General features: G+C 35.3%; 1 protein-coding gene across 3 annotated transcripts in view; it reads left to right on the forward strand.

Moving 5' to 3' along the window:
* The window catches only part of CSMD3 (CUB and Sushi multiple domains 3), a gene marked incomplete at its 5' end in the record, with an annotated part of 624,550 nt that overhangs the window by 466,025 nt on the left and 131,474 nt on the right, over positions 1 to 27,051 (forward strand). For all 3 annotated transcript variants that reach the window (XM_084280272.1, XM_084280273.1, XM_084280274.1), the window contains one exon: positions 7,829 to 7,945. In XM_084280272.1, coding sequence (XP_084136398.1) covers positions 7,829 to 7,945 — 117 coding nt within the window. The remainder of the gene's footprint in view (positions 1 to 7,828; positions 7,946 to 27,051) is intronic.

Raw genomic sequence — 27,051 nt, forward strand, 5'->3', positions numbered from 1 at the left:
ATCTGTATAAAAACAGATAAATAGAATGACATTGCATTATATCAGACTAGAAAAACCAGCAATCAATTACTTAACATATTAAATTATAAAAGTGTCATGTCGCCAAATGGTTATTTTTCTTGAGGTACTCATTTAGACCAATTCACTATTATGTATCTTTGGGTTTTGAAACAGTGGTGATTTGATAAAAAGTTGGTGTCACATTAGAGGTTCTTCAAGACATATTTTCCATCCTTTTGTAGAGTTTATGCACTGTTATTCTTAATTTTTATGGTATTTGTAGCTGTGTAATCAAATTTATCTGCATGACATAAAAACATACTATGCCATGCATTTTTAAGCTGTATTCCCCGTTGATTCTGCTGAGGAATGCTGCTTAAAAATGGATGGTGCAATATGGCACTTATGTCTGCAATTACAATTAAATTCTATTAGCTCTTAGCTGTAGGAGATAGTAGCTAATCCAAAAGCAGTGGCAGAAATTAAAGGCTTCTAAAGTGCAGAAAAAAATACTTTGTATCAAAGAAACTAATTTCTTCAGCAGATGAAGAGATGTAAGATCAATTCCCATACTCTCATGGACTCATACAGTCCATTCTTCACCATTCTTTTACTGAAGTTTTTCCTTGTGGGTTCTTTCTTTTGATTAAACTGCAAAGGCATGATGGAAAATGTGAGCAATAAACATATGGCTGGGGCTTTTAACCCTGTAAGGTTTTGCTAGAGCTATACAAAACTTTACTTCATAGCAGTAGCTAGGTGTGGATTACAGGGATCTGTGGTTCTGCTGTGTGACTTTTGCCTCTCTACAGCAACCACCTACATTTCTTCTACAACCTAACTTCAGCTGAATGGTGAGAAAAGGTGTCACTGCTGATGGTAATGCATTTGATATTGTATTCTCTGATTACTAATGAATTGCCATACAAAGGTAGAATTTAGCTCTTTGACAAAAGGTGCATGAATACTAATGATCAAGGTGTGTAATCTTCCAGATTAAAGATACACAGTAGATTATACTTTTTTGTTGTTATGATAGGGCTTTTTCAAGGGCTGCAGGGAGTGTGATTTTACAAGACAAGATACCATTACAGTAAATTCAGCACACACAGATAAGGAAATTTTTGCTATTAATGCTTAATAATGTTTCGAGGAAACAGTGAGCAATGCATCAACACAGTGATTCTTACCGCATTCTTACCACAATCGAGTCCCTTTCTACCCTATTAATGTTCCATTTCTGATCCTGGAAAGCAGGATAAGGACAGCATACCTAGTAGTATTTTTATATGTCAGAGAATAAACTAAAGCAGAAATGAGTACAGAAAGTGATACAGTATTTCAGAATCTAAGTAAATATGATTAAAAATACTGTAATACTATTGCAGAATTACATTAGACAATATAATTTGCCTTTTGAAATTTCTTTTGGGTTGATTTATTTTATTCTTCAGGATTTATTTTTTTTAATTCCTAGGGAAATGATACACAGATTCTTTTGCTTTTTTATGTTAAATATGGTTTCATATTATAGATGTGATAGTAGTTAGAAACTTTACTGTAGTTAGGGCTGATTTCACAACTTTTCAGTTTTTAATTTTCTGTTTATTAGGAAATGAAAAAAATCACTTGTCCTGTTCTAGCCAGACCAGAATTAATGTCACTAGGCAGTCAGCACAGGTGAGCTGAGTAAGCCTGGACTGTTTTCCACACCACCTGACATCAATTCCCCATAAAAGGTGCTGGTCAGGGAGGGGTACACTTGGGTGCATCCAAGGCAGTCTGAGTGTGGCTGGGGTGTCAGGTTGGTCCTTCTGTTGTGCAGTTCTGTGTGTCATTGTCACGTCAATAAAGTATTCTGGATTATCACTGCATGTGAGTGTAATTTTCCATGGGTTGTTATTGTTCCCCTTTCATGATGACTTTTTGTCAGTAAACTGTCTTTATCCTAACCTGTTGAAGCTCTGTCTGTTTCTTCTCCAGGAATAAGTGAGCAGCATGTGGTGCTCAGCCACTGTTTAGAGGCTGAACCAGCACAGACCTTTTTTTTTTGAACCCAAGATGAAGCTCACAGGGTTGGGATAATGGTAGATCTGAGATAATTGTGTTAAAAAGCTAAGATAAATGTTTATCACATTGGTTAAAGAGGTGATGGAAACTATGATGTTTGTTTTATCACCTGGCTCTGGTATATGAACCCACAACTCTTTATGCAATCCCTGTTTTATCACCTCAGGGAGGGCAGTCAGGTTTCTAATCCTGTTATACTGTGTGATATCTATTTATGATGAGATATTATCTGTGTTTGTGAGCCTCAGAGGGTACTTCTACCTGGCATTTCTGTCATTTCCATCTATTGGGCAACATATCCTAGCATTATTTAACACTCACACTCAATTTATGGAGAAGATGGGGGCTGGGGGGGGGGGTGGGGGTGGGGGTGGTGGAATGCTTTCCCTGTCTCTTTTTCCTTTAGGATTGTTACAGCATCTGTGGAGAACTTTGACTATCCCTGGGATGTTCAAACCAGTATATGGTTCTTGCTCACTCTCCTGAATGTCTTTCTGGTCATATGTGTTACTAGCAACAGTTTCAAGAATATTGCCAAGAGATCTTCCCTTGGGCTGAAGGGTCAGGGGCGGCATGGCATATGGGAGGGCATGAGCAAATGTCTAGACAAGACAAACAGGTCCATAGGAACTGTGGCTACCCAAAGCTCTGAAACTGACACTGTAGCTGAGCCAGAAAGCCAACCAGTACCAATATTAATGTTGCCCCTGCACAGAAGAAGAAATACTTGAAGTAATCAGACTGCATTATAAAAAATGATGATGAACTGAGACCATCAGGAGAACCTGAAGAAGCGGCAATACCAGAGTTTACAACCCAATCCGTGTCCTTGAGTGAGCTGAGAGACATGAGAAATTATTTCAGCTGCCTTCAAGGGGAAGACATCATCACCTCGCTACTCTGATGCTGGATTAATGGTGGCTGGCCAGCTGTGTTCAAAGAAAGTCTTTCTTCCTCCCTCGTCTCAGCTTTGTAGAAGTTGTCTCAAGTCGTCCAGCAACTCAAAAAGGACGTGTCCTACTACCCACCTGTGCAGATCTTGATTTCAGGAGAAGGTGTTTCCTTGTTCCAGAAATGTCTTATAAAAAGTACACACCATAAGGCATTTTGTGGTTTCATCTGCATGACCATGGTGGAGGTGGGATGGGAAACCCACCTCAGTGCTCCAAGCCTTAGTATACAAGCTGGAAGGCAAAACAGTTACAAAGAGAGATGTGTCTGAGCAGAATGCTGTCTGCCAGACTGTGTGATTATAATTGTGACTCCATGGAGGACCAGGCTGGGGCAGTCTGAAATTGAGAGACATTCTATGATTTTGTGACTGGGAGGGGCACTCCTGGGGTCCCTCTAGGGCAATCTGAGTATGGCTGGGTTGGTCATTGTGTTGTGTAGTACTTTGTTATTGCTGGATCAATAAGGTACTCTGTATTATCACTGGGTGTGAGTGTAATTTTCCATTTGCTGTTATTGTTCCCCTTTCACTGTGATTTTGTCAGTGAGCTGTCTTTATCCCAAACCACGGAGGTTCTATCTGTGTCTCCTCTGGGAGCGAGCAATCAGCCAGGTTTTGGGAGAATAATTTGTCTTTTCAACTTTTTAATTGATTAATTGGTTTTATTCTGTGGATTGTTTTTTTTCTATATCTTAGGGAAATGATTTAAGATTTTTTTTTACTTTTTTGTTAAGTATGGTTAAATATTGTAGATGTGATAGTTATTAGAAGTTCTACTGTAGTTTGATCTTTCAATGAACAGCATAACAGACATGCTGATTCACAACTTCAGGTTTAATTTTCTGTTTAATAAATAAATCACAGCACTGTAAAAATGACACAAAGTTCATGAGACCTACACAGTTGAAGTAAGGATGAGTGAAAGTTAGTGGGTACCATTGTGGTAGTGGACTACTATATTCAAATAAACAACTAGGCAATAGATATTTTCCAGAGACAATTTTTTTCTATTTTTGTATCAAGTTAATGTTTTCAATACACTGCAGCTGTGGTTTCAGGATCAGTCTTTGATTTCTGAATAGTAATGTTTAGTGATTGTCAGGCTAGAATCTTTTGTTCCTGAAACTTCTGACATGTTATTGTAAGCACTTCAATAAAGGTAAGGAAGGAAAAATAGTCAGTGAACTCTTTGGGTTTACCAAAATATCAAATAAAGCTCTACATCCTTGTTGATAAATTCAGAAGTCTTAGAAGACAGTCTTGCTGCTGTAAGAATTAAATGATTTAGCACCTAATGGTTTATGAAGTTAAGCATTTTCTCAGATATCAAGGGCAACTGTGTGCTTATATCTTGATTCAACTTACCTTTGTACTGTTTTTTTTGAGATCCAGGAAGGTGAATTCTGGTGAGGAGAGGGTCATTATAGCAATGGTTGATAAAGAATTGGAGAGTTCATAAGGGGAAAGGTAAAGTCAGAGCAGAGTGAAAAAGTTCAGAATGAGAACACCAAATGAAATAAACTAGTCTGAAATAATGCAAGTATTTTGTTGTTGCTGCAAATTGAATATCTGACAAACAGTTCATGTCCAATTTGTACTGAGCATGTTACTTTATAGGCTGCAGGCAACTCTGTGGAGAGACTTTGCACCTAATGGGGTCCAGCTGGAAATCCTTCTTCCAGACTTGCACTGTGTCTTGTTCTCTAATATGGCTAAATAGGTGACTGCTGTATAATCAATGCAGATGTATGTAGCTTCCATGGGACTCAATGTGCGAGAAAAATATGTAGATTTTTCAGACAATTTGTTGTATAAACATCTTAATATAAAATATTAAAAAAGGCACTATCTTTATCTTTTAGAGGGATTGAAGTTGTTCCAATTGGACTTTAGTATTACTGAGAATGCTTCAGATTTTTGAAGCCGCTGAAGTGTATTTTATATTATTGTTTTAATTTTCAAAAATTACTGGGTTTCATCATTTCTTAGAAACCTTGCACTTGCTGATGAAATTATTTTCTGTGATTATTTTTATACCAGCTGGGATTCTATCTTTCAAATATTGTTAAATATTTTGCCTAGATCTATAGATAGTTAAATAATAATCCTATCTCAGAGAATAAAAAAGACTTTGAAAGTATAGTAACTTTCTTAAATTCTTGTGTATAACACAAGCATAATATTTTTTTCTATTTTTATAGCGTTAAAAAAAGTTCTGGTGACATCACTGATTTTACAGTGTTTTTAATATTGTACACATAAAACATCAACAGAGCATTGACAGTGTTGTATATTTTGTAAAGATACAACTCAAATATCACAGTGTAATATATTGCACTAAAGTGAATAAAAAATGTAAAATTTGCAGGAAATTTCATTTATTTTTTTAATTATCCCTGTAAGTTAAATGAATTTATGGAAAAAAAATGTTTATTTAGAAGAAACTTGGTGGATTTTAAAATTTTGTTTCGCTTTAACATACTAGTACTTTTTTAAAAATCACAAATACCTTGCTGAACTGGGTAACTTGTAGGAATAAGAGAGGAATATAAAGCTCTTGACTTTGTAACTAGTGGTTCACCATGTGCTGAGTACTAAATATGTAGGTATTAATATTAAGTACCTATTGTGACCTTTTACTTTGAATTTTATTTAACAAATAATGGTAAAATTCTGCCCAATTTGGTGTCAATTCCATTTTGGTGGAATCATAATTTTACCTTGAAATTGTACTTTATCTGCTGAGTAGAGAAATTTGATAATGATATGAGTGCTGGAGTGGGATAATTTAATTGTTCGTTGTTGCAGTTACAAGTTTATTCAACCCATAATAGTAAAGAAGGGAATGTGCTTAGGAAGAAGTAATAAGCTTTGTGGTAATCTTATTTCTCTAGGTTTAGTGCTTTTATTCTTCCATATTCTCTTCTGTTTCATTCATTATCTGGAATAGAAAATCTTGAGCACTTAAATGCTGGTAAACAGATTGTTTTCATCAAAATTTTTACCCTGTTCAGCTAATGAAGAGTTTCTAGTGTGTGTTTTTCATATAAATCAAGGCAAATATGTCCCTGGATGTGAGGCTTAGCCAAGACTCAATTGTCTCTTGGCAATTATCTATTCTATTATATAAATACATGTTCACAAGAAACATGAATTTCTGATATTTCTTGTTGTGGTGGATTGATGGAAGACACTGATTATTCTTTCAGCCATGCAGAACAATATTCCATATACCTATGGTAGTCTTGGCCCTTGCTTCATATCTGAGTTAGTGCTTACCAGTAAAGCTGTCCTGATCATTGCCAAGACTGTTCTTGTTCCTCCTTTGAGTTATGACTGATTCCTAATCTCTAAAATATATGCCAGATCTACTGCTTGCACATACACATGCTCAAAGGTCAAGATACTTCTCTTGACATATATCAAATACCATCACTCTCACACTAGCCCATTAAATAGTTTACAAATTGCCTGTGCAGACTGGAGCAATATTTTCAGGTACACAGTCAAACGCTGCAGCTACACTGTACTGAAGCAAACACAATTTGATACAAATTACAGAAATCTATGGTTAAAGTTCATATGTTGCTGGTGTTAAAAGATGTGTTGTTTTTATGATACACACTACCATGCATTTTTTGTAAATTAACTAAAATGCTGTTAAAACACATGATTTGTAGATACACTAATGCTCACTTGTATTTATAATTGCAAGTAATGAAATTTTTTTCTGAAATAATAAACTCCATCTTTCTCTTACTTAATAGGATTTAGAAGGTATTAATGTTTGAAAGCATATGACAAAATACAGATTTTTTTTTGTCCTGAGCAAATGAAACATTGACTACTGCTTATTTTAAAAAGTTGTGTTTTAACAAATTTGTCAAATACATATGTCAACATTAAACTAATTTACAAATGGTTTATTGTTCAAAATGGTTCGAAGTATTCTAAGCAAATGCCATATTCTTGACAATAGATTAAACTACTAAATTATAAACTGTATGAGAAGCAGGTAATAAAAGCACTACCATGTTTGTTTCATATAAATGCATCTGAATATGTCTGATGCAGCTGAACATCTGTTTACACCTGAACATCATTGTATCTGATAAAGACAAAGAAGAAAAAGTGGTGTTTTTTTCTTTCTTGACAGTTTGAATAATATCACATGCTTATTTCTGTTGTTAACTTTAGAAAATATGCTGTTGTAGTAAATAGCATTGTTATTTACGTGCCATTTCATTCAAGTGTTATAGCTATTAATGTTAGAATAAGCGTAATGTTTGTGTTATAAAGAACAGTGTTCATAACTTTCTATATAGAATGTTGTAAATAATTGAGAAATAAAAAATGGTGCATCATAGTCAATCAGGGGATCATGACTTTCTTATTTGAGTAGATATATACATTATTTTGAATTATGAGTCTATTGGCATGAGTAAGAACTTACTAGTGTGTGGAAGGACTGTATAATCTATGCCTTTATCAGAGTATAAAGCATCATACAAATGAATAGTAGTATCCTGTGAATAATAGCAAACTATGTATAAAGCACATCATTATTTTAATAAGATGGTTGATAAATGGTAAAGAAAAACAATAATTAATCTGTTAAACTGCAGAGTGTTATCAATTCTCATTTGATATATGAGGGAGTTGCACAAATATAGTACTTCAAAGGATATAAAAATTAAATCCAGTACAGAAGTGTAATTAAAATTTACTGTAATAGATATATCCACATAAAAGAAATCACTTTAAGCTCATTATATTCTTTAAAAGTTGTTTATTTTTACCTTCTAGCACCCTGTGGAAGCCGGTCAACAGGCTCTGAAGGCACTGTATTATCACCAAACTATCCCAAGAATTATAGTGTGGGTCACAACTGCGTTTACTCAATCACTGTTCCTAAGGAATTTGGTAAGTAGACCTCATCTCATTAGTTGCATGATCTATAATTGTTTTTTAATTAAAGAATCTATGCGAAAAAGCTCTTTTAAGCTGATATTTCTGTTTATAATTTTTGTCATTTTTATAGTACATTATTTTCTCAAAATATATTTGCCATTATGTTTTGAAATTACTGTTGTTCATTTATTTTTGTCTCACTGTGACAACCAACATGTATCTTAGAATATTTCTGTGATGCTACTCAAATATATCAGTGGTACCAATTAGGCTTTCTTTTAACCCAAGATCATGTGCCAAGGCTCTTGAAAGTGTAGTTTAGCTCCATTAAGTCCTTGTAAACAGGGGAGGCAACATTTGTATTAAATGCATAGCCACAATGCTCCCATAATCCTTGTCTGCTCTGCATTATTAGGCAATGGCTGATCTTTCTGAAGAATGAAATTATATCAGCATATGTCTGTCTGTATTTTGTAGAATGACAGATCCTTCATAAAAACTTCACTCCCATCCTAATGATTCTTCTAATAACTTGATGAATCTTTTAATGATGTCTTCTGTCCCACACAAATACAGATCTTTTGCAGCACTGTTTTATCTCCCTGGATTTATTAATTATTTTATCTCCCTTTATTATTAAACAGCATATATGATGACAGCTGATAGTTTGTCATTCACTTTGACTCCTTGGAAAGTAAGCAATGTGCCACATGCTGAATACAATTTATTCTTTAAATATCTGTTCTTCAGTTGTCTGCTTGGGATCAGTAGGTTTTTATTATGACCCACTGCTCACATTTCAGTTTGTCATATAACAGGTGCCTGAGAATGGTCATGTGTACATATTAATCTTCCCTCATGTTAATTCTGCAAATATTTTATCCAAATTAAAGGCAATGCTTGGACTGCTGTGTATTCATTTGCCATATTCATGATAAATCCCTTAATTTTTTTTATTATGCATAGCATACATAGGCTGCTACAAATGTCTCCTGAGCCATGAGAATCTCTACTTATTCCTATAGAACATTCAGAAAAAAACTAAAACCTTTGCACAATCTTGATTTATTTCTAGCTGTTACAAGCATATGCTTTTGACCTAGCTTTTTTTTTTATTAGATAAACTGACACAGATGTGAAGATGTAAAGAGTTAAAGTTACTATGATCAAGTATTTAAAATATTACTGGTCTGTACTTCATATTTTTGACATTCTTTATGGAAATCAAATTTGTGATTTCTGGAAATAAAGACAGTATTCCCAAAAAACAATGTGGAAATGGGGAAAACATTCCATTGTTCTACATAGTTACTTGGAATAATTTGACAAATACTCATTTTTATTACACTCTAAGCATGTAAAGAACAGTATTAAGAAATTTTGTTTGACCCTTTCACAGTGATTTTACAAAACAAGAAAAATGCTGAGAAGAAGGAAAATCATGGTTTAGATACAATTAACATTCCTATAAAAGGATTCGGTGATGTACTGGTGATATAAGAATTACAGTGTATAATTTCTTTCAAGATCTTTGGCTTTCCTACATAGGGACAGATCTTCACTCTTTTTCTTCTGTTTAAACAGCATATTTTAACCATTACACCAGGTACCTGTAGAGTTTACAATTTTAAATACAGAAATTATGGATGCTTGTGTTGTAAAAGAGAAAGGGAAAACATATCTGTCAGCAACCATTCAAAAAATGAAGATGGCAGGACACATCAGATAGGACCAAACAAGTATTTCCATTTTAGCTTTTTTAAAAAATTCAATGATACAGTAACAGAGATCAGAATTCCTTGAACCCAAAAGCTCAAATTTTCAAATATGAGTGTTTATTTCAATTTTATAGTATATATTTTGTAAGCTATTCATATTTTTGACCCGTGCTCTTGCTCTAATCTATCATTACTAAAATTATTCCACTAACCACCATTAAGAAAGTCAAAGTAATTTTGACAATCAATTTAACCTAAGTTTTCTACACTCAAGGACAAATTAATTGTCTTTCTGCAATTTTATAGATTTATGTGGTGAATATGTTTTATCTAATAGATTTCATCTCTGTCTCATCACAATACTATATTCAGCTATATTTGCAGAGGAGGGTAGTTGTAATTTTTTAATGCTGAGCTCTTTAAGGTCAGTTTTAGGAAGTTATTACCCATAACTTTTTTTTAATTTTGGCTCCTGATAAAATAGATTGAATTAAAAAGTCTTCGCTTTCAGGTCTTGATAAGGATTATATAGTATCACCCACTGATAGGATGGTCCCTAACAAAACCCTGCCTTTTGTGAGTGAAGACACCAATTTAATCTTCAATTAATTTGCTAATGTGCATCATGGTATGTAGATTTGTCAGTTTATTCACAACAACAAAGAATTGAAACAAGCTTTTTGGAGAATGAAGGGGTACTCCAGCAAACCTGCTGACATAGGATCATTTAAAGTCATTTTCCTAAAGAAAACAGCAAAAATTTTTCTTCCATATTCTTCCCTATGTCTCCAACTGTCAATGTGAAATATAGCATTCAAACACTTGTGGAATTGAACCTCTTCTGGAACTATTTTGGCATCCAATACAGTATATGAGATCTTGTAATAGAGCAGTGTTTAAAAAAACTCAAAAACTAGGCCGATATAGGAAAAAACAGAAACAATGGAATAGCATATTCAGTGTGCAGAAGGGAACTCATTGACCTGGATTAGTTTTTGATGGACTGAAAAGCTATTTCATGTGCAGCTTTTCAGGTTCTCAAGCCAAAAATTCTGTGGAAAAGTCATTGCAGTATGGTATTTTTTTCAGTGTTTCATTATTCTGTCATGCAGAATCATAGTTGCAATATTTCATACCATGACAGATTAAAGCTAGAAGATAAATGATTCACAAAAGCACACAGTACGCCACAGGGAAAATCTTTTGTAAACATGGAAGACTCACCTTCTTTGACACTCTCCCACTGATATTTTAAAACGGTGTAATGATCACTAATTTTTCAGAAGTGAAATCCAGCACTTGTTACAATTAAAATGCAGGTGTTTAAGGTTTAATTTTGTGTTCCTAATACATATGAATTGTTTTGTATGCTCTGCTACGCATAGTGATCTCATCTATACTTAACATTTTAACAATAAAATACATTTTATATTAGCAAGCAACTTAACAAAGAACTTTCCTTGAACATAACCTAGTTAAGGTATGTAAGTGTGATTTCTCAGCTATGCTATCAAAATTATTTACTCTCAGGGGTCATCAAAAATATGAAATTTAAATCTGAGTTCTTTTTATATGCTATCAGGAAAATGTCTAGTTTGGTGGTGATATTATCATCATCATTATTATTGAAAGAACAATTATTTGCATCTATGGAAAGGTACATGTACAACTTTTATTCTGCCAGTGAAGACACACATGGAGCAAATGATGTTGTCAATATGTGTTTTGTTAGCTCACTGCATCTAGAATTGTTAGCTTAAAAGTCATGTCACACTGGTTATTTCAGTAATTTTTTATTTGATTTTAAACTCAGTTTATGTTTGGAAATAAAAAAGATATTCAAGGAGAGATCATATCTAGCAGAATGTTCTAAATTACAATTTAACATCAAGGGGAAATAAGAACCAAATGGTATTTATGGTAATACTCAGATGCACTAAAGTAAAACATTTGCTTTTAATAACTTGAATCCATCATCACTGCTGTGTACAACTTTCATTTAAGAAATGTGGCAGACATATGGACTAACATTTTTAATGCAGGATTAGGCTCTCTATTTTAAATTAAAATAGATGAAAATGTCTGTTTTTAATATTTTCAACCATGAGCTAAACAATTATTGAATTAAGCAATACTTTGCTGAATGGGAAATAGAGATGATAGAGAATATTCTGAAATAATAAAAAAGCTACCATAGGCAGAAATCCTATTCTTTTTCTTACTGTCTTTTCATACAAATAACCACTTCAAAATCAGTGGGACTCCATTGTCCAAACAATGATTACTGGGCAGAAAAAAAGAGTGAAACCACAAAGACTGCTCCAAATACTTGCATGTCCAACTGTATAAAGGCTCAAGAAACTAATATCAGGGGAAAGGAACAATGATCCAGTTTGTACCATGTATTTTTAAAAGCTATGTCAACCCACCTTTCCTTCCCAGCAAAGACAGTGACTGCAGTTTGCAAAAAATCCCAACCATTATTTATTTGTATGTTTTTTTAAAAAAATATTTTCCAGGTAATCATAAAACTATATTTTTAGGACAAAATCACATACTTTTTGGATATGTATTTACAAGAATTGGGAACACAAATATAAACAATGACACCATCTAGAAAATAAAAATATTTTTAAAAGATAAATCACTTAAGAAATTTTGTGAAATTCAGTTTAGTTGAGCATGATCATTAGTTAGATTGGGAGTATGTTATTTCAGTTTTTTTGATTTATTTTCTCAGTTTTCTGAAGTACAGAGTGAACACCTTGTACATACAAATTTTTATTATTAGCAGTGAGAAGAAGTAGGGTAAAGCCAATACATTATAGAAAGTTCATACCCCTTTTCCTTTTTTCTTGGCATTCTTTCAACTGTTGCCCTGTTGTTTTTTTCTATTTTTAACACCATTCTGTTAAACCAAAATATCAAAGGATCTTGTACTAGCATCTGGAAACATCAGAGTTATGTTTAGTAAATTCCTAAAACTGAGCTTCAAGAGCTCAGCATTAAAAATGGTATGCAACTCCTTTTCTGCAGTTTTATCTAGACATCTTAGCTTCATTCAAAAGTGCATAAACAGCAGTGTTATCTGTGATAAAAATTAGAAATTCTGAACAGAACCAAGATATAATTGTGCAGAATATCACGTAGTCATAGAAGTGGTTTTCATCCTGGGAACAATTAGCCTAATTAGGGCTAATCTGGTATAAAAAGGACAGCGATGATGGCATGCAAGATGACATGCTCCATAACTTTCCCAGCACTAAGTTCTGACTGACAGTCCTGCATTTCCCCAGATCCTCCTCTTAGTCCTTCTTGTAGGTAGGCATCACATCTGCTAACTTCTATTTAACTGGAACCTCCTTGGTATGCTAGGACTTCTGAAAAATTGTTGAAAGTTTACCTTGGATGAGTTTATATCAACTTGTTGTAAACAGATCGGTCAGAATTAGTACACTACTGTGGGAGAGGAACACAAGTGTCCTGCATTACTGTCATAGGGCTTTTCATTTCTCAGTTTTCATTTCTTTTTTTTTTTTTTTTTCTTTTGAGGAAATGTTCTTTTCTTTCACTTGGCAAAGCTCTTTCTTGAACATGGCTTAGACATATGAATTTTACAGGTACTTCAGGTTTTGGTTTTAACTGATTAATTTACTTATTGCTAAAATACATATATCCTGAGCATTTCAAAAGAGTTCCATTTTGTGCTTTAACATATACAGTATTTCAATTTTCTTATTTTAACGGCTGTGTTTAAAGTTTCCTCCATAACATTTGTCACTGCATTAAGAATATCCAGCACAGATGCATCAGTAAGGTTATTAGATGGTTCAGATGTTTCCATTTGGATTTTTGGAATCTCCTAATACTCCTTTAGTGAGGGGTTTTGGGTTTTTTTTGGCTGGAGGGTGGTGGGTATTATTAAAAGCTTTTGTGTAATTGCAACCTGACCTGTCATAGTATCAGTGAGATTTTAAATCTGATTTCTCTGGTGGTTTCATTTCCTGTCATACTGTCCAAAACCATACCTGAGAAGTCTTAACTGATAGTAAGATTTAGCATCTTTGTTGTATCCAAGGAGAATAAATTTTCTTTTCATCTGATGCATAAGGGAGTTGACCATATTTTACTGTTTGATAGTTCAAATGATCAGACTCTGAACAAAAACATGGAGTGCAATAGAAAATACAGATTGAATGAGTGTTTTGATGATAATACTGTATCTCAAAATTTAAGTCTCATAGTATTGTTCACAGGAGGAAGATTTTAGTATTGTAAATTTGCATAAATGATAGAGCTGTAGTGTAGTAAAAAATCCTCAGCTGAAAGGAAAGACAAGGTATTCTGATATGTTGGTTGTAGATGAAGAAAATTTCCACTAGTTACTCAGGAGTCTGTTTCATATAGAAGAAGGTGTTTCTCCTATTTACAGATATTGAATGGCCGGAATATTTTAATTTCTTTCACAGGTTTGTTTTTTTTTTTTTTATATACATCTTGATAATTGATATGAAGAAATTTTAAAATTTGCTTTATTTTCTTATTTTTTAATGTGAGTTGTTTTGCTTTTGACTACTTAAGAAAAGAAAAAAATAATTATTCAAGTATTAATTTAATCCGCACACTTCAGTAAGAAGAAACACTTTGTTTCAGATGAATGAACAGCTGAATTATCTGATCTAAACAATAACATTTACTTGTAGGGTAATAAAAGATAATTATTATACTCAGATAGCTGTTGTACTTTTAATTAGTGACTCTAAATTAGCTGAGAGGTGATTGAAGAACCAAACAGCTTTTTCAAAGTGACTTTTCCATTAAATCTAAACCCCTTATTACTTAATTAATAAGACAGCTTGAATTAAACCTAGTATCTTTATAAGATTTTTTCTTAATTGTACCTCAAATAAAGTAACATTGTATCATGACGGTTCTGATAATGATTATTATTGTTCCTATTCATTCCTATTCCTACAGAATTAAAACAGTTTAGTCTTTCTATTTTGTGTATTGCCTAAGAGGTGAGTGTCCCTGTGGCACCTACATAAACATTGGAGAGAGGCTTAGCACAAATCTTTTAAGGGGAGACCAGTTTATAAATTTAGGCATCTTGTTTAATTACTTCATCAGCCAATTTTATGTTCCACTTACAATTAGTATTTTTTGGTCATAAGTTTCTTAACATTGAAAAATCATTTCTTGCCAGAACTATACTGAAAATGTTTGTAGAGTACGACTAATTTTAACTGCATGTTGCTTGTACGTTTAGATAACAGTTTTATGACTGGTTTTGTGATTAGGGTCCCAAGAACCATCAATTAAAAATAAAATAAAATAAAAAAATCCTTGTTACCTCTAGGGATATTCCTTCTGATGTATGTAGGCTACAGCTAAGATCTACAGGAAACCAACAAAAAGTTACAGGCCTTTTTTTAAAATTTCTTCAGACCGGATACAGCAGTATAAAAACAAGCAAAAAACAAAACTCAGATGTTTTACTTTTACCAGCGTACTCCTTTTTCTTTCAATAAAATAAAACTTGCTTAGACAGTCAGATCCTATAAAAGTGCAATTCAGATTTGTTTTCTAGAAGCAAATAAGAAATTATGTAGGAAAGCAACGAAGCAAGAATAGCAAATTCTGCCCAGATTCAAGATTAGCAAGATCTTCACATTTCCAAGATGCAGACACAGTTTGAAACATTTTTGTAGTAGTGGGGCAATTGCCTCCTATGCTATGTCTCTAACTTCTTCCACTTAATTTGTTCATAAAATAAACAAAAGAAGTGACCACAGAGCATGCAATGTACATAACTAGCCTCAGAATACAATTATCCTGAACAGAAGCTTTTTCAGCATAAAATAACTGTCAGTATCTGTCAGCTGTACAGTCCTAGATATTTTTTTTCTTCTGTCTTGTTCACACACCTGCTGCAGGAGACTATAAAAACATATATCAGCTGTAGGCAACAATTAGTGGGCCTGAGAGAGAAGTGTGCCACCTAATTGTCTTTTTCCTTTCAGGGCATCCTGCCTGCTTTCACAGCATAATAGCTAAGAATTGCTTTTCATTTAGATAAGAGCCTGGAGACAAGGAAATAAGTAAACTTTAAATAAGTACATTTAGGATGTGAAGAAAAGCTTCTACACAGAAGGAGAGAGGAGACTATTTTAAATAAACTGGAGTGTTGGAGTATGCATGTTTTGCCTCAAATCCCAGGATCCTTAAGGTCATCTGAGAAAATAAATTAATAAAAAAGATGTCTAATTAAATCTAGTCAAAATCTCTGTTTACTTTTCAAAATAAAGCCACCTACACGTTAGGTTTTCTTGGACCCTATTCAAAGTGGTAAATTTTACTCTCAATGCAACTATAATCCAAGTCTACTTTGTTCCTCCCAAATGTAACATGCCAGAAAAAAGTAAGAAATCTTGGTATCAGACATATCGAATCTACCACACTTCCTCAACAATGTGATTATACTCATAGCTCTTTAAAAATAAATATCAGAAGCAAATGCAACAATATTAACAAAAGAATTACAGCATGAATGTTACCAAGGATAGTCATTATGAAATAATTTAACCAGTGCATCAAATTACTTACTGTTTATGGAAGTGGTTGAAGACTCTTACAGTGTTGGCAAAACCATACTAGTATTCCTGTGTATGCGTTTGGCCCATCTTCATCAGTATTCAGTCTGTGAATGCATTTGTATTTGTAAATAATCATGTGGTCTCTTATTTATCATAGAATCATGGAATGGTTTGGGTTGGAAGGGACCTTTAAGATAATCTAGTTCCAACCCCCCAGGCTACTCATGCGAAAACTGTTGTTTGAAAGGGACTGTGTGTCTCTTGTTAGTGGGATTGTGTCCATTATAACTAATCAGAGGACATGAGAATTTAATCACTTCTTTTCACTTGTTTTACGTTTTAAAAAATGTATCTTTCTTTTCACATGAAAGGAACAATAGACAGAATGAACTGGAAACCATTCTGTTAGGATAATGTTTAAAAAACAGCAAGGGAGAATAAATATTAATTGTATTAATTGGGCAAAGCACTTAACCTCTCTGTATCTGTGTTTATCCATCCATAAAACAGAATAATAAAATTAACCTCAGAGAGACACTGTGAAAAATAATTGGAGTAACACACAGTTAAGGACGAAGAGGTACTGTGTAAACCTCAAGTGAAATACCAGTCAGATGTTTTATGCTATACCAATAAAACACATGAAACCCAGCATTAAGTAATAAACTTTTTTACAGTCTCACACTTTCATTTTGAAATCATACCATTTACTGGCAAATAATGTACCCTTGTTACCCTTAATCTGTCACGATGTGATACAGCGTTTACAGACTAAAACCCCCAAATATTTCAATAACAAGAAGTGTATGGAGATGAACAGTAGATACACTTCTCTATTATTTGGTAAAATTTATTGCAATTTACTAAGATATAAAAATGGTTTTGCCCTTTAGAATCTTATAGTTTAGTAACAAAAAGTGGCATTTCAAAATCTTTTTTCTCACCTATAATACTTAGTTTCTCACTGACGGACTTCCAGAGAAATGAACACACACGTTTTTCTCCCCTGTTGTTCCTTTCAATGTAGATTTGAAACCAGAAGATTATATAGAAAGATATAGGAATTGAGGGAATAAATTAAAAGAACCCAAAACAACAAAAACACAACCAAAAAACACAACAGAACACCCAAAAACTAACTTCTAGAAATGCTTCTATTTTCTTTGGGACACAGAAATAAAAGAATTTATTTAAAATGAACAGCTCAGAACATTTTATTTCTTTATAAAGTTTCACAGTTCAAATAAGCTGTCAACTAATAGTTCTGAAAGGTATATAATCATCTGATCTTCCAGCAGTGAATGTTAATTTCTTGCTGAGAGAAAAACAGTTGAAGGATATTCAACCTTCCGGTTGAGAAAACAGTTCAAAGAGTAATTATACGTATTCTGTGTAATATATTTTAATGTATTTGATCAGGTTTCCATTTTTAATGTTTGTAAATTGCTAGTTACTGAGATCAACACTTTCTGGGGGTTTTTTTAAATACCATTTGAGAAAATTTAGACAGTCAATAGTATAGTCAAATATGGAATGAAGTCACACTACCTGCATCATACATTGACTGCAATGTGCATATATAACTAGTTAATATATAATGGAGTAAACATATTTCTTGTTATCCTTTTGGCTGAGTGAGTACTCCTTTCAGTTTCAAGAAGATAATATCCTATGCCATATATATTAAAACTTATATAATTTTAGATTTTGAAACTTGGTACCTCCATAAAATAGAATTTCCTTAAAAAATGCACTTCTCTACATTAAAACTCGCTATTCATTTTGTCACAGATGACGTCTATCAGTATGCACATTACAATCATGAAGACTGCAGATTTAGACAGGGTCACACTGAGTAAAATTACATAAATTAGGAATACACAGAGGGTAAAAATTTAACACAACAAAAATACTGGACAATGGAATAATTTGCTGAAATACATGCTACAGTTCCATCACTTAAAGTGTCTAAAACAAGACTTTCCAGTTTTAGATATCTATTAATTCTGAGGCCATAGAACTGAAACATAGCTATCATCACAATACTGGTTTAGATAACAAGTGTCTGCGCAAACCAGTGTCCTTTTAGCAGCAATAAATGTGGAAATCCAGGAAAAAATATAATCTTAGGACAGTGCTTATGGATAGTTCACAGAAGTAGTTCTTCAGACTCAAGAAGCTGTTGAACTACGTGTAGTACTTTTCATCTTTGGTAGCTCCTCATGAGTTTTCGTTCTAGCACATTTAGGTTTAACATTTATGACATTCTGTAACAACCACTTCCACTTTACTTAAGCATACATGACGTAAAGAAATATGTTCTTGGTTTTGAAGGTACTACTGTCTTTTTTTCATTAGATGCTTTCCAATTCTCACATTTAATTGTAAAAATCATTCACTGTTCAACTTGATACATCTATTATTTATAGGTTTCTGTCATATTTGCCACTTAATAATCTCCTTTTCAGAATGAAGAAGTCAGATCTATTCATGACACAAGAGACCATCACATAACTACTATTATCCTGCTCTTTGTATATTTTTTAATTTCACTCATATTTTTTACAGAGGGAAAATCAAGATTTCTATCCCTTGCACCCTCAATTTTCATATTTGTTTTACAATTGCTTGGGTTTTTACTGCTCTTTCATTAATAACTGCTAATACTTTATTCCCTTTTGGTCATAACTGAGCACTGAACTGATGTTTCACTGGAGTTTGTTACAACCTCAAGATCTCAGTCCAGGGTGGTCAATAGCTGATTCAAAGTCCATCTTTGTGAAGATAAATCATAGAATCATAGAATCATAGAATTGTAGGGGTTGGAAGGATCCTCGAGAGATCATCGGGTCCAACCCCCCCTGCCAAAGCAGCTCCCTAGGACATATCACTCAGATAGGCGTCCAGGCGGGTCTTGAATATCTCCAGTGAAGAAGACTCCACCACCTCCCTGGGCAGCCTGTCCCAGGGCTCTGTCACCCTCAGAGTGAAAAAGTTCTTCCACATGTTGGTGTGGAACTTCCTGTGCTCCAACTTGCAGCCATTGCCCCTTGTCCTGTCTCCACAGACCATTGAAAAGGGGCTGGCTGATTCTCCCTGCATTACCTGCTTCAGATAATTATAAACTTTAATTAGGTCCCCCCCTTAGTCTTCTCTTCTCAAGGCTGAACAGTCCCAACTTACTCAGCCTTTCCTCATAGGGGAGATGCTCCAGGCCCTTAATCATCTTTGTAGCCCTTCTCTGGACTCTCTCCAGGAGATCCCTGTCCTTTTTATACCAAGGAGCCCAGAACTGGACACAATACTCAAGGTGGGGCCTGACCAGGGCAGGGTAGAGGGGGAGGATCACCTCCTTTGACCTGCTGGTTACACTCCTCCTGATGCACCCCAGGATCCCATTGGCTCTCTTAGCCACCTAGTCACACTGCTGGCTCATGGCCAACCTGTCATCAGCCAGGACCCCCAGGTCCTTCTCCACAGAGCTCTTCTCCAGCAGGTCATCCCCCTGCCTGTACTTATACAAACAGTTGTTCCTTCACAAGTGCAAGACTTTACACTTGCTTTTGTTGAACTTCATCTGGTTTCTTACTGCCCAGGTCTCCAACCTGTCCTGTGGGTTTATTTTTTTGCTTATGTGCAGGACTTCATCATAAATTTAATCTAAAATTTTTATTGTTAGTTGTTTATATCCATAATGCCTCTCTGTAACTTTTCAGTTAGTTCCTGCTTTTACCTCTTCAATAACTTAATAACATCAAGATAATTTATAACTGTTGCTTTCACCTTTTAACAATAATTTAGGAATTTATAGAAAATCACGATTCCTGATGCAAATCCACAGCTCTGTGTATGACAAAATAATTCATGCCTACAATTGTTTTCCTAAATTTCCTAAACTATGTAATTTTATTCCTGTTAAACAGGTTTTCCTAATTGACTGCATTTTGGAAATTGTCAAATTAGATTCTTTTTATAGTTGACATATGCATCATTTCCTTAAGACAGAAAATCTAACGTGTCCTAAATGATTACGTGGAAATGTTGTGTAAATCCATGAAAGCAGGGGATAAAAAAATCTTTCTAATTGATAGCATACAGTGATTTTGTTCAATCTAGTTATAAATTTAAACCCATGCTAGGTAAGGACCTGTTTAGTCATCTTGCTGAATCACTTAGTATGAGTAGCAATATCCATTGTCATAGACATTTAAGCCTTCAAGCCCTTGCCTATTGGTTTGGTAAAACAACCTTGGAAAACAGCATTTGTAAAATAGATATGAAAGATAATTCTTTCATTAGTCTGCTTTTAGTCAGGATTATAACATGGATCAGTAATGGATCTGGGAGGAATTAGCACAGACTTAAGATGTATTGTGTTAGATACCACAAAAATACCTAATTAAAAGCACATTACTGGGGACAAAAGACCTACCTTAGTTGTTAGTAAGTCTACACACGGGAATGAAATAATATAGGAAAATGCCTGCACATCAAATGATAAAACTGTTTCTATACAGTATTTTGAAACTATGGTGTATTTTTACATCATACGCTATAGTACCTAACTCATCAGTAGGCTTTTCTGTGCAGCTTTTTACAGAGTCACAGAATAACAAGGTTGGAGAAGACCTTTGAAGATTATCGAGTCCAACCATTCCCATCCTAAGCTAAACCATATCCCTAAGTACCTCATCTAGCCTTTTTTTGAACACATCCAGGGAAGGTGTCACCTGGCTGAACAGACCATTGCCCACCTCTCTACAACCTCGCTTCAGGTAGTTGTAGGTGGTGATAAGGTCTCCAGATTAAATTGTTTAGATTAAAGCAATTACTAATTTCTTTTCCTCACTTTAGTCAGCTCTCTGAATCTGTTCACTCTCAGTGTATTAAACAAAATATGGTTATTGCTATATTATCTTTTTTTTTTTGATAAATTGTTCTACTTGGTCTGTAGTATCACTTCAACCTCCCTTGTCTAGTTCAGAAATACTGTTGGCAATATCTGAGAGGGAAAGATATATTTTTCACTCAAAGCTTTTAGACTGACATTCTTCCAAAAAATAAAATAAGGAAAAATAGCAAGTCTTAAGCAAATGTCATAGGAATAGAGACCTTTTTCTTTTTAAACATAGTGTTATGATCTAAGTGGAAAAAAAAATAAGCCAGAAAGAATTCAAAAGATTGCCAGTATGCCACAGTTGTTAGTAAAAATGTCATCTTTGTCATATATGAAGTAATGTTGCTTTTTTTTTGTGTTTAGTGCATATGCTTATATCTTGGATTTTCATTTATTTTACTTCTCTATATCAATTTTTATTCTATGCATTTTGCTAATTTCACTTTTTTTCCTTAATCCTGCATTTGGCCATATTATTATTATTATTATTATTCTGTCTTTTTTCCCCTATCTTCTTGTACCCTCATTTTGTAGAAACTAAATGAAAGAATACACATGTTGACATTGAACAGCCTGATCACAGAATCACAGAACAATATGATTTGGAAGTGACCTCTGGAGATCATTGAGTCAAACTCCCCTGATAGAGCAAGATCACCTAAAGCAGTTTTCTTAGGATTCCACCCAGATGGGTTTTGAATATCTCTAGATATAGAAATTCCACAACCTCTCTGAGTGGCCTGTTATAATATTCTGTGTCTCTTAAAGTTAAAAATTGTTTTCTCATATTGACATGGAGCTTCCTGTGTTCCATTTTGTGTCTGCTGCCCCTTGTTCTCTCACTGAATGCTACTGAAAGGAGTCTGGTTCCATCCTCGTCATGCGCCCTTTAGATATTTATAATTATTGATTGTTGTTACTTTGATCCCCTCTCAGTCTTCTCCAGGCCAAACAGACCCCTCTCTCAGCCTTCCCTCGTATGAGAGGTGCTCCAGTCCCCTCATCATCTTTGTAGCACTCTGCTGGACTCTGTTCAGTAGTTCCCTGTCTTGACCTGGGGATCCCAGAACTGGACAGTGTACTCCAGATATGCCCACCCTAGACCTGCTGACCACACTTTTCCAAACACACCCCAGGATACCATTGACCACCTTGACCATGAGGGTACATTGCTGGCTCACACTTAATTTGTCCAGCAGGACTACCAGGTCTTTCTCCACAGTGTTGCTTTGTTAGTGTTTCTATGAAATGCACATTCTGGTTTATGTAATAACAATGCTTAAACCTTGTTAGTCCCTTTGGTAATATCTTAAAGGCAAGTATCATGTCCTGGAGGGACAGGTGACTCAGATTTGCCAGTCCCCTTTGCTAAAATTTAAGCAAAAACACTGCTTAAGGTCCACACACAAACATTAATGAGAAATCTCCCAAAGAAGGAATATCCTAAGAATGCCAGCCCCTTGATAATTATATTTAGCCAACCAATACTTTCTTTGGTAGGAACTAAGATCAACCTTGTGTTACTTAGCAGCTTTGAAAGAAAGGGGTGGGGAGAGAGAGAGAGGCCGAGACAGAGTCATTAGTCCTGGATCCATTGGTCTCAGACTTGCTGACTAGGAGTGTTGCTCTATGTGAAGTGCCCATCTACAAGTCCTTTCCTTCCCCTTTTATGTTTGTCATTCCTTTCTTCATTTACATTAGTTCTTGTTCTTACGTAAATTAGCCTGCATGCTCATGAAAGAGATGTTTTGTGTTGCTAGGTTTCTTGAGTTAGTGGCCCATGGATTCGTGGTCTTGATCACCTGCCACCTTTACCTTTCACCCAGTCATCACAGGTTTTGCTGAATTAATGTTTTAGCAATCCTTTACCTTCCAGATTGAGAATTTTAAAGACATCTTTAGTTCACTTTGGGGACCTTTGTCTCCAAAGCACGATGAAGTTCTTTCTTTAGCTTCTACATATTTAGACATCACCTAGTCTATACCTAGTCAAGCATTTCTTGTGAGGGAGGTGAAAACGGCAAAAGGGAGTGGAGGGGTCCAAACTACTTTAAAAGTAGTTTTGACTTTTGAGTTGGATTTAATTTTTTACTGAGACAGAAATGATAGCAATTCAGGTATCTGTTTGGAAGAATCTAGTGGTAAATGGTCCTGGAGAGATGGGAACTCCAGGACATTCAGTTGGTTTTCAGGGATCACATCCTTCAAGCACAAGAGTGGTAAAAAAGTGTACAAGGGTTGAAGTAGGGTCCAATGTCCTGGGAGGAATACACACACTTGAAACACACTACAAACACAGAGTTAAGAAAGCCAAAGACCATCTAGACTTGAATCTGAAAAGGGACATGAAAAGCTTCTGCAGATATATCAGTAACAAAAGGTAGAGTAGGAAAAATGGAGTGGGGTTGCTGGTGAAAAAGGTTGCAGAGAAGACTGAATTAGTAAGTTACTATTTCCTTTAGTCTTTACCAGAAAATGAGCCTTGAGCAATCCTAGATACCTGAGAAAAGCAAGGATGACTTAGAGAAGGACCAAGTGAAGGAGCACTTAAACACAATGGACATACAGCAACACATGGAACCTGATGGGGTGCATCCATGCATGCTGAGGGAGGTCAGTTGCCTTTGAAAGGTCATGACAGTTGAGGAAAGTTCCTGAGGGCTGGAAGGAGACAAATGCCACTCCTACCTTCAAGAAGGGCAAGGAGAAGGATCAAGGGAACTATAGGCTAGTTTGCATCACTTCTGTACCTGAGCAGGTGATAAAGGAAATTGTCCTGGTCACCTTCTCCAATTCTACAAAGGACAGGAAGATGATTGAAAGTAGTCAGTATGGATTTACAAAATGTAAATTGGTCCTGAGAACTTACAACCTTCTACAGTAGAATGGCTGACTTGGTGGTTGAGTGAAGAGCACTGGATATTATTTATCTTTACTTTAGCAAGCATTTCAACACAGCATCCCATAAAATCCTCATTGACAAATTGATGAAGTACCAACCAGATAAGCAGACGGTGAGGTAAATTGAAAACTGGATGAGCTGCCAAGCTCAAAAGGTTGTGGTCAGCAGCAAAAAGGATAGCTGGCAGTCTGTCTGCAATGGGGTACCCCAGGGATTGATACTGCAGCCAGTACTGTTTAATATCTTCATAAATTACCTGCATGGTGGGACAGAGCACACTCTGAGCAGGTCTGTAGATGATACAAAACTGTATGAGTATCACATAAGGGGATACTGGATGTGATCCTTTTCGTCTGTCGGTGAAATGCATGTAGGGTGATGTACCCAGTGTTTGTCTCCAGCAACATACATAAATACGTACTTAGGAAGTAAAGGTAGGAAAGCCAGACTTCTTGGTGGTGCCCAGTGACGGAACAAGAGTCACTGAGTCTTATAGTCTCAGTTAATATCTGTTTTTCTGAGAGGAATTATACTGAAAATATTGTTCATTAATCTAATAGTATTTAAATTATTCCAGTACTTTTCATATTTTTTTTTAAAGTAGGATAATTGAAAGACAGAAGTAAATTCCATACATGTTTATTTCTGTCTTTAAAATTGAAACCAACAGTGTTCTGATGAAATTTTTAACCAGTCAAATTCTCTGGACCAGTTTCATCTGTTCTTAGATTCTTTTCAACCTCATAGAAACATCCCAATGTTACAGTGTTAAAGACCATAAAAATATTTTGATATTTAGAGGCATGGATTGTTCTCTTTAGAGCTTGCCTGGTTAAGAGGGAGCTTGCTTGTGCTTATCCATCTTGAATTAATAGAATTTCCTGGAATTTTTACAGGGAAAATTAATCATAGAAATGGAAAAGTATGAAATCATAGAAATGTATTTATTTTTGAGGTAATACAGAAATCAGCGTTGTAACTATGAAAATTCCAAGATAAAGCCTTCTTTGGATAATTTAGAGTTGTTGAACTTGTAAAATAAATGACATCTAAATATCTGAGCAAAATATTAAACCACCAAATATAAAGTAGAAGATATTTTAAATTTAAATAGCACTGTTACAAAACAGTGAATGCCAAGATGAACGTAAATTCAGGATAGTTTGCAGCCTAACTTCAGACATCATGTTTGTATAGGTGTCTTTCAGTCTTTCATGATAGTTGGCAGGAGATTGCAAAAAAAAAAAAATTACTCATTCTTTAGACAACACTTATTAATTTTCTTTAATTTTATTTTTAATATATCACCCCCACATTCCTCAGTTAAAGTTATTTGAACTTTATTTGTACGAGATAGTTATTATTACTTACTTTCCCACTGGCAGTTTGTATGAGATACTCACATTCTATTAGAGAAAAATAATGGAGATAATTTGACAACAAAATTCTGTCTTTCCCTTCAAAAAAAGGTTTTGTTTTTAAAAAATTAGCTTATTTTCTTCTTGGAAAGAGGAATGATAAGACCCTAACTTTGGAAGCTAGAACTGCCTTTTCAAAAACCAAACAAAAAATAAAAAAGTGAACAAATTGGAAAACTCACATTTTAAATATACTGATTTTAAAGCTTTATGGGTGTGCAAATTGGAAGAATTGTATGTGCCTAGCTTCATCCTTTATAAAAAATATAGAATCATAGAATTATTTGGGCTGAAAGGGAACTTAAAGATCATCAAGTTCCAACCCACCTGCCAGGATCAGTGGTACCTCTTCCTAGACCAGGCTGCTCAAGGACCCATTCAACCTGGCATTGTACCAGGGAGAGGGCATCCACCACCTCCCTGGGCAACCTGTTCCAGTGCCTCACCACCATTATAGTAAAGAATGTCTTCATAATATTCAATCTAAATCTACCCCCTTTTGATTTAAAACCAGATGGGGTCTCACCAGATCAGTGCAGATGGGCAGAATCATGTCCCTTGACCTGCTAGCCATGCTGCTTTTAATGCAGCCCCAGGATATGGTTGGCCTTCTGGGTTGTGAGTGTGCATTGTTGGCTCATGTCGAGCTTCTTGTCTACCAGCACCTGCAAGTCCTTCTCTGCAGAGCTGCTCTCTAGCACACATCCCAGCCTGTATTGATGAGAAGGATTGCCTCTACCCATATGCAGGACCTTGCGCTTGTTCTTGTTGACCTTCGTGAGGTTCACATGGGCCTGCTTCTCCAGGTCCCTCTGGATGACATCCCATCCTTTTGGCATGTCCACTGCGCCACTCAGTTTGGTGTCATCTGAAAACTTGCTGGGGGTGCACTCAACCTCATTGTCAATCTCATGACGAAGATACTAAATAATACTGGTCCCAGTACAGACCCCTGAGGGACAACACTTGTCACAGATCTCCATTGGGACATCGAGCCATTGACATCTACTGTCTGAATGAGACATCCAACTAATTCCTTAGCCGACAAACAGTCCACTCATCAAATCCGTATCTCTCCAGTTTAGAGAGAAGGATGTTGTGGGGGACTGTGACAAAAGTCCAGATAGATTTCATCCACCGCTTTTCCTATATGTGGTCACCCCATCATAGAAAGCCACCAGTTTGGTCAAGGCAGAAATTACCCTGTCTTGAATCACCTCCTGATCTTCCACATGACTTAGCGTAGCTTCTAGGATGATCTGTTCCATGATCTTCTCAGGCACAGAGGTGAGGCTGACAGGTCAGTAGTTCCTCAGGTCACCCTTTTTACCCTTCTTCCAGTCTCCAGGGACCTCCTCTGGCTGCCATGACTTTTCATATATGATGGAGACTGGCTTGGCAACCACATCAGCCCATTCCCTCAGGACTCTGGGATGCATCTTATCAGGTCCCATAGACTTATTTATGTATGTTCAAGTTCCTCAGGTGGTCACAAACCTGATCTTCCCCTACAGTGGGAGGGGATTTACCATCTTGTGCCCCATCTTGCTGCCCACTGATCCAGGAGGGGTGAGGAGAGCTGTTTCT

This window comes from Gallinula chloropus, assembly GCF_964237585.1.
Source record: "Gallinula chloropus genome assembly, chromosome: 2".
Taxonomy (NCBI): Eukaryota; Metazoa; Chordata; class Aves; order Gruiformes; family Rallidae; genus Gallinula; species Gallinula chloropus.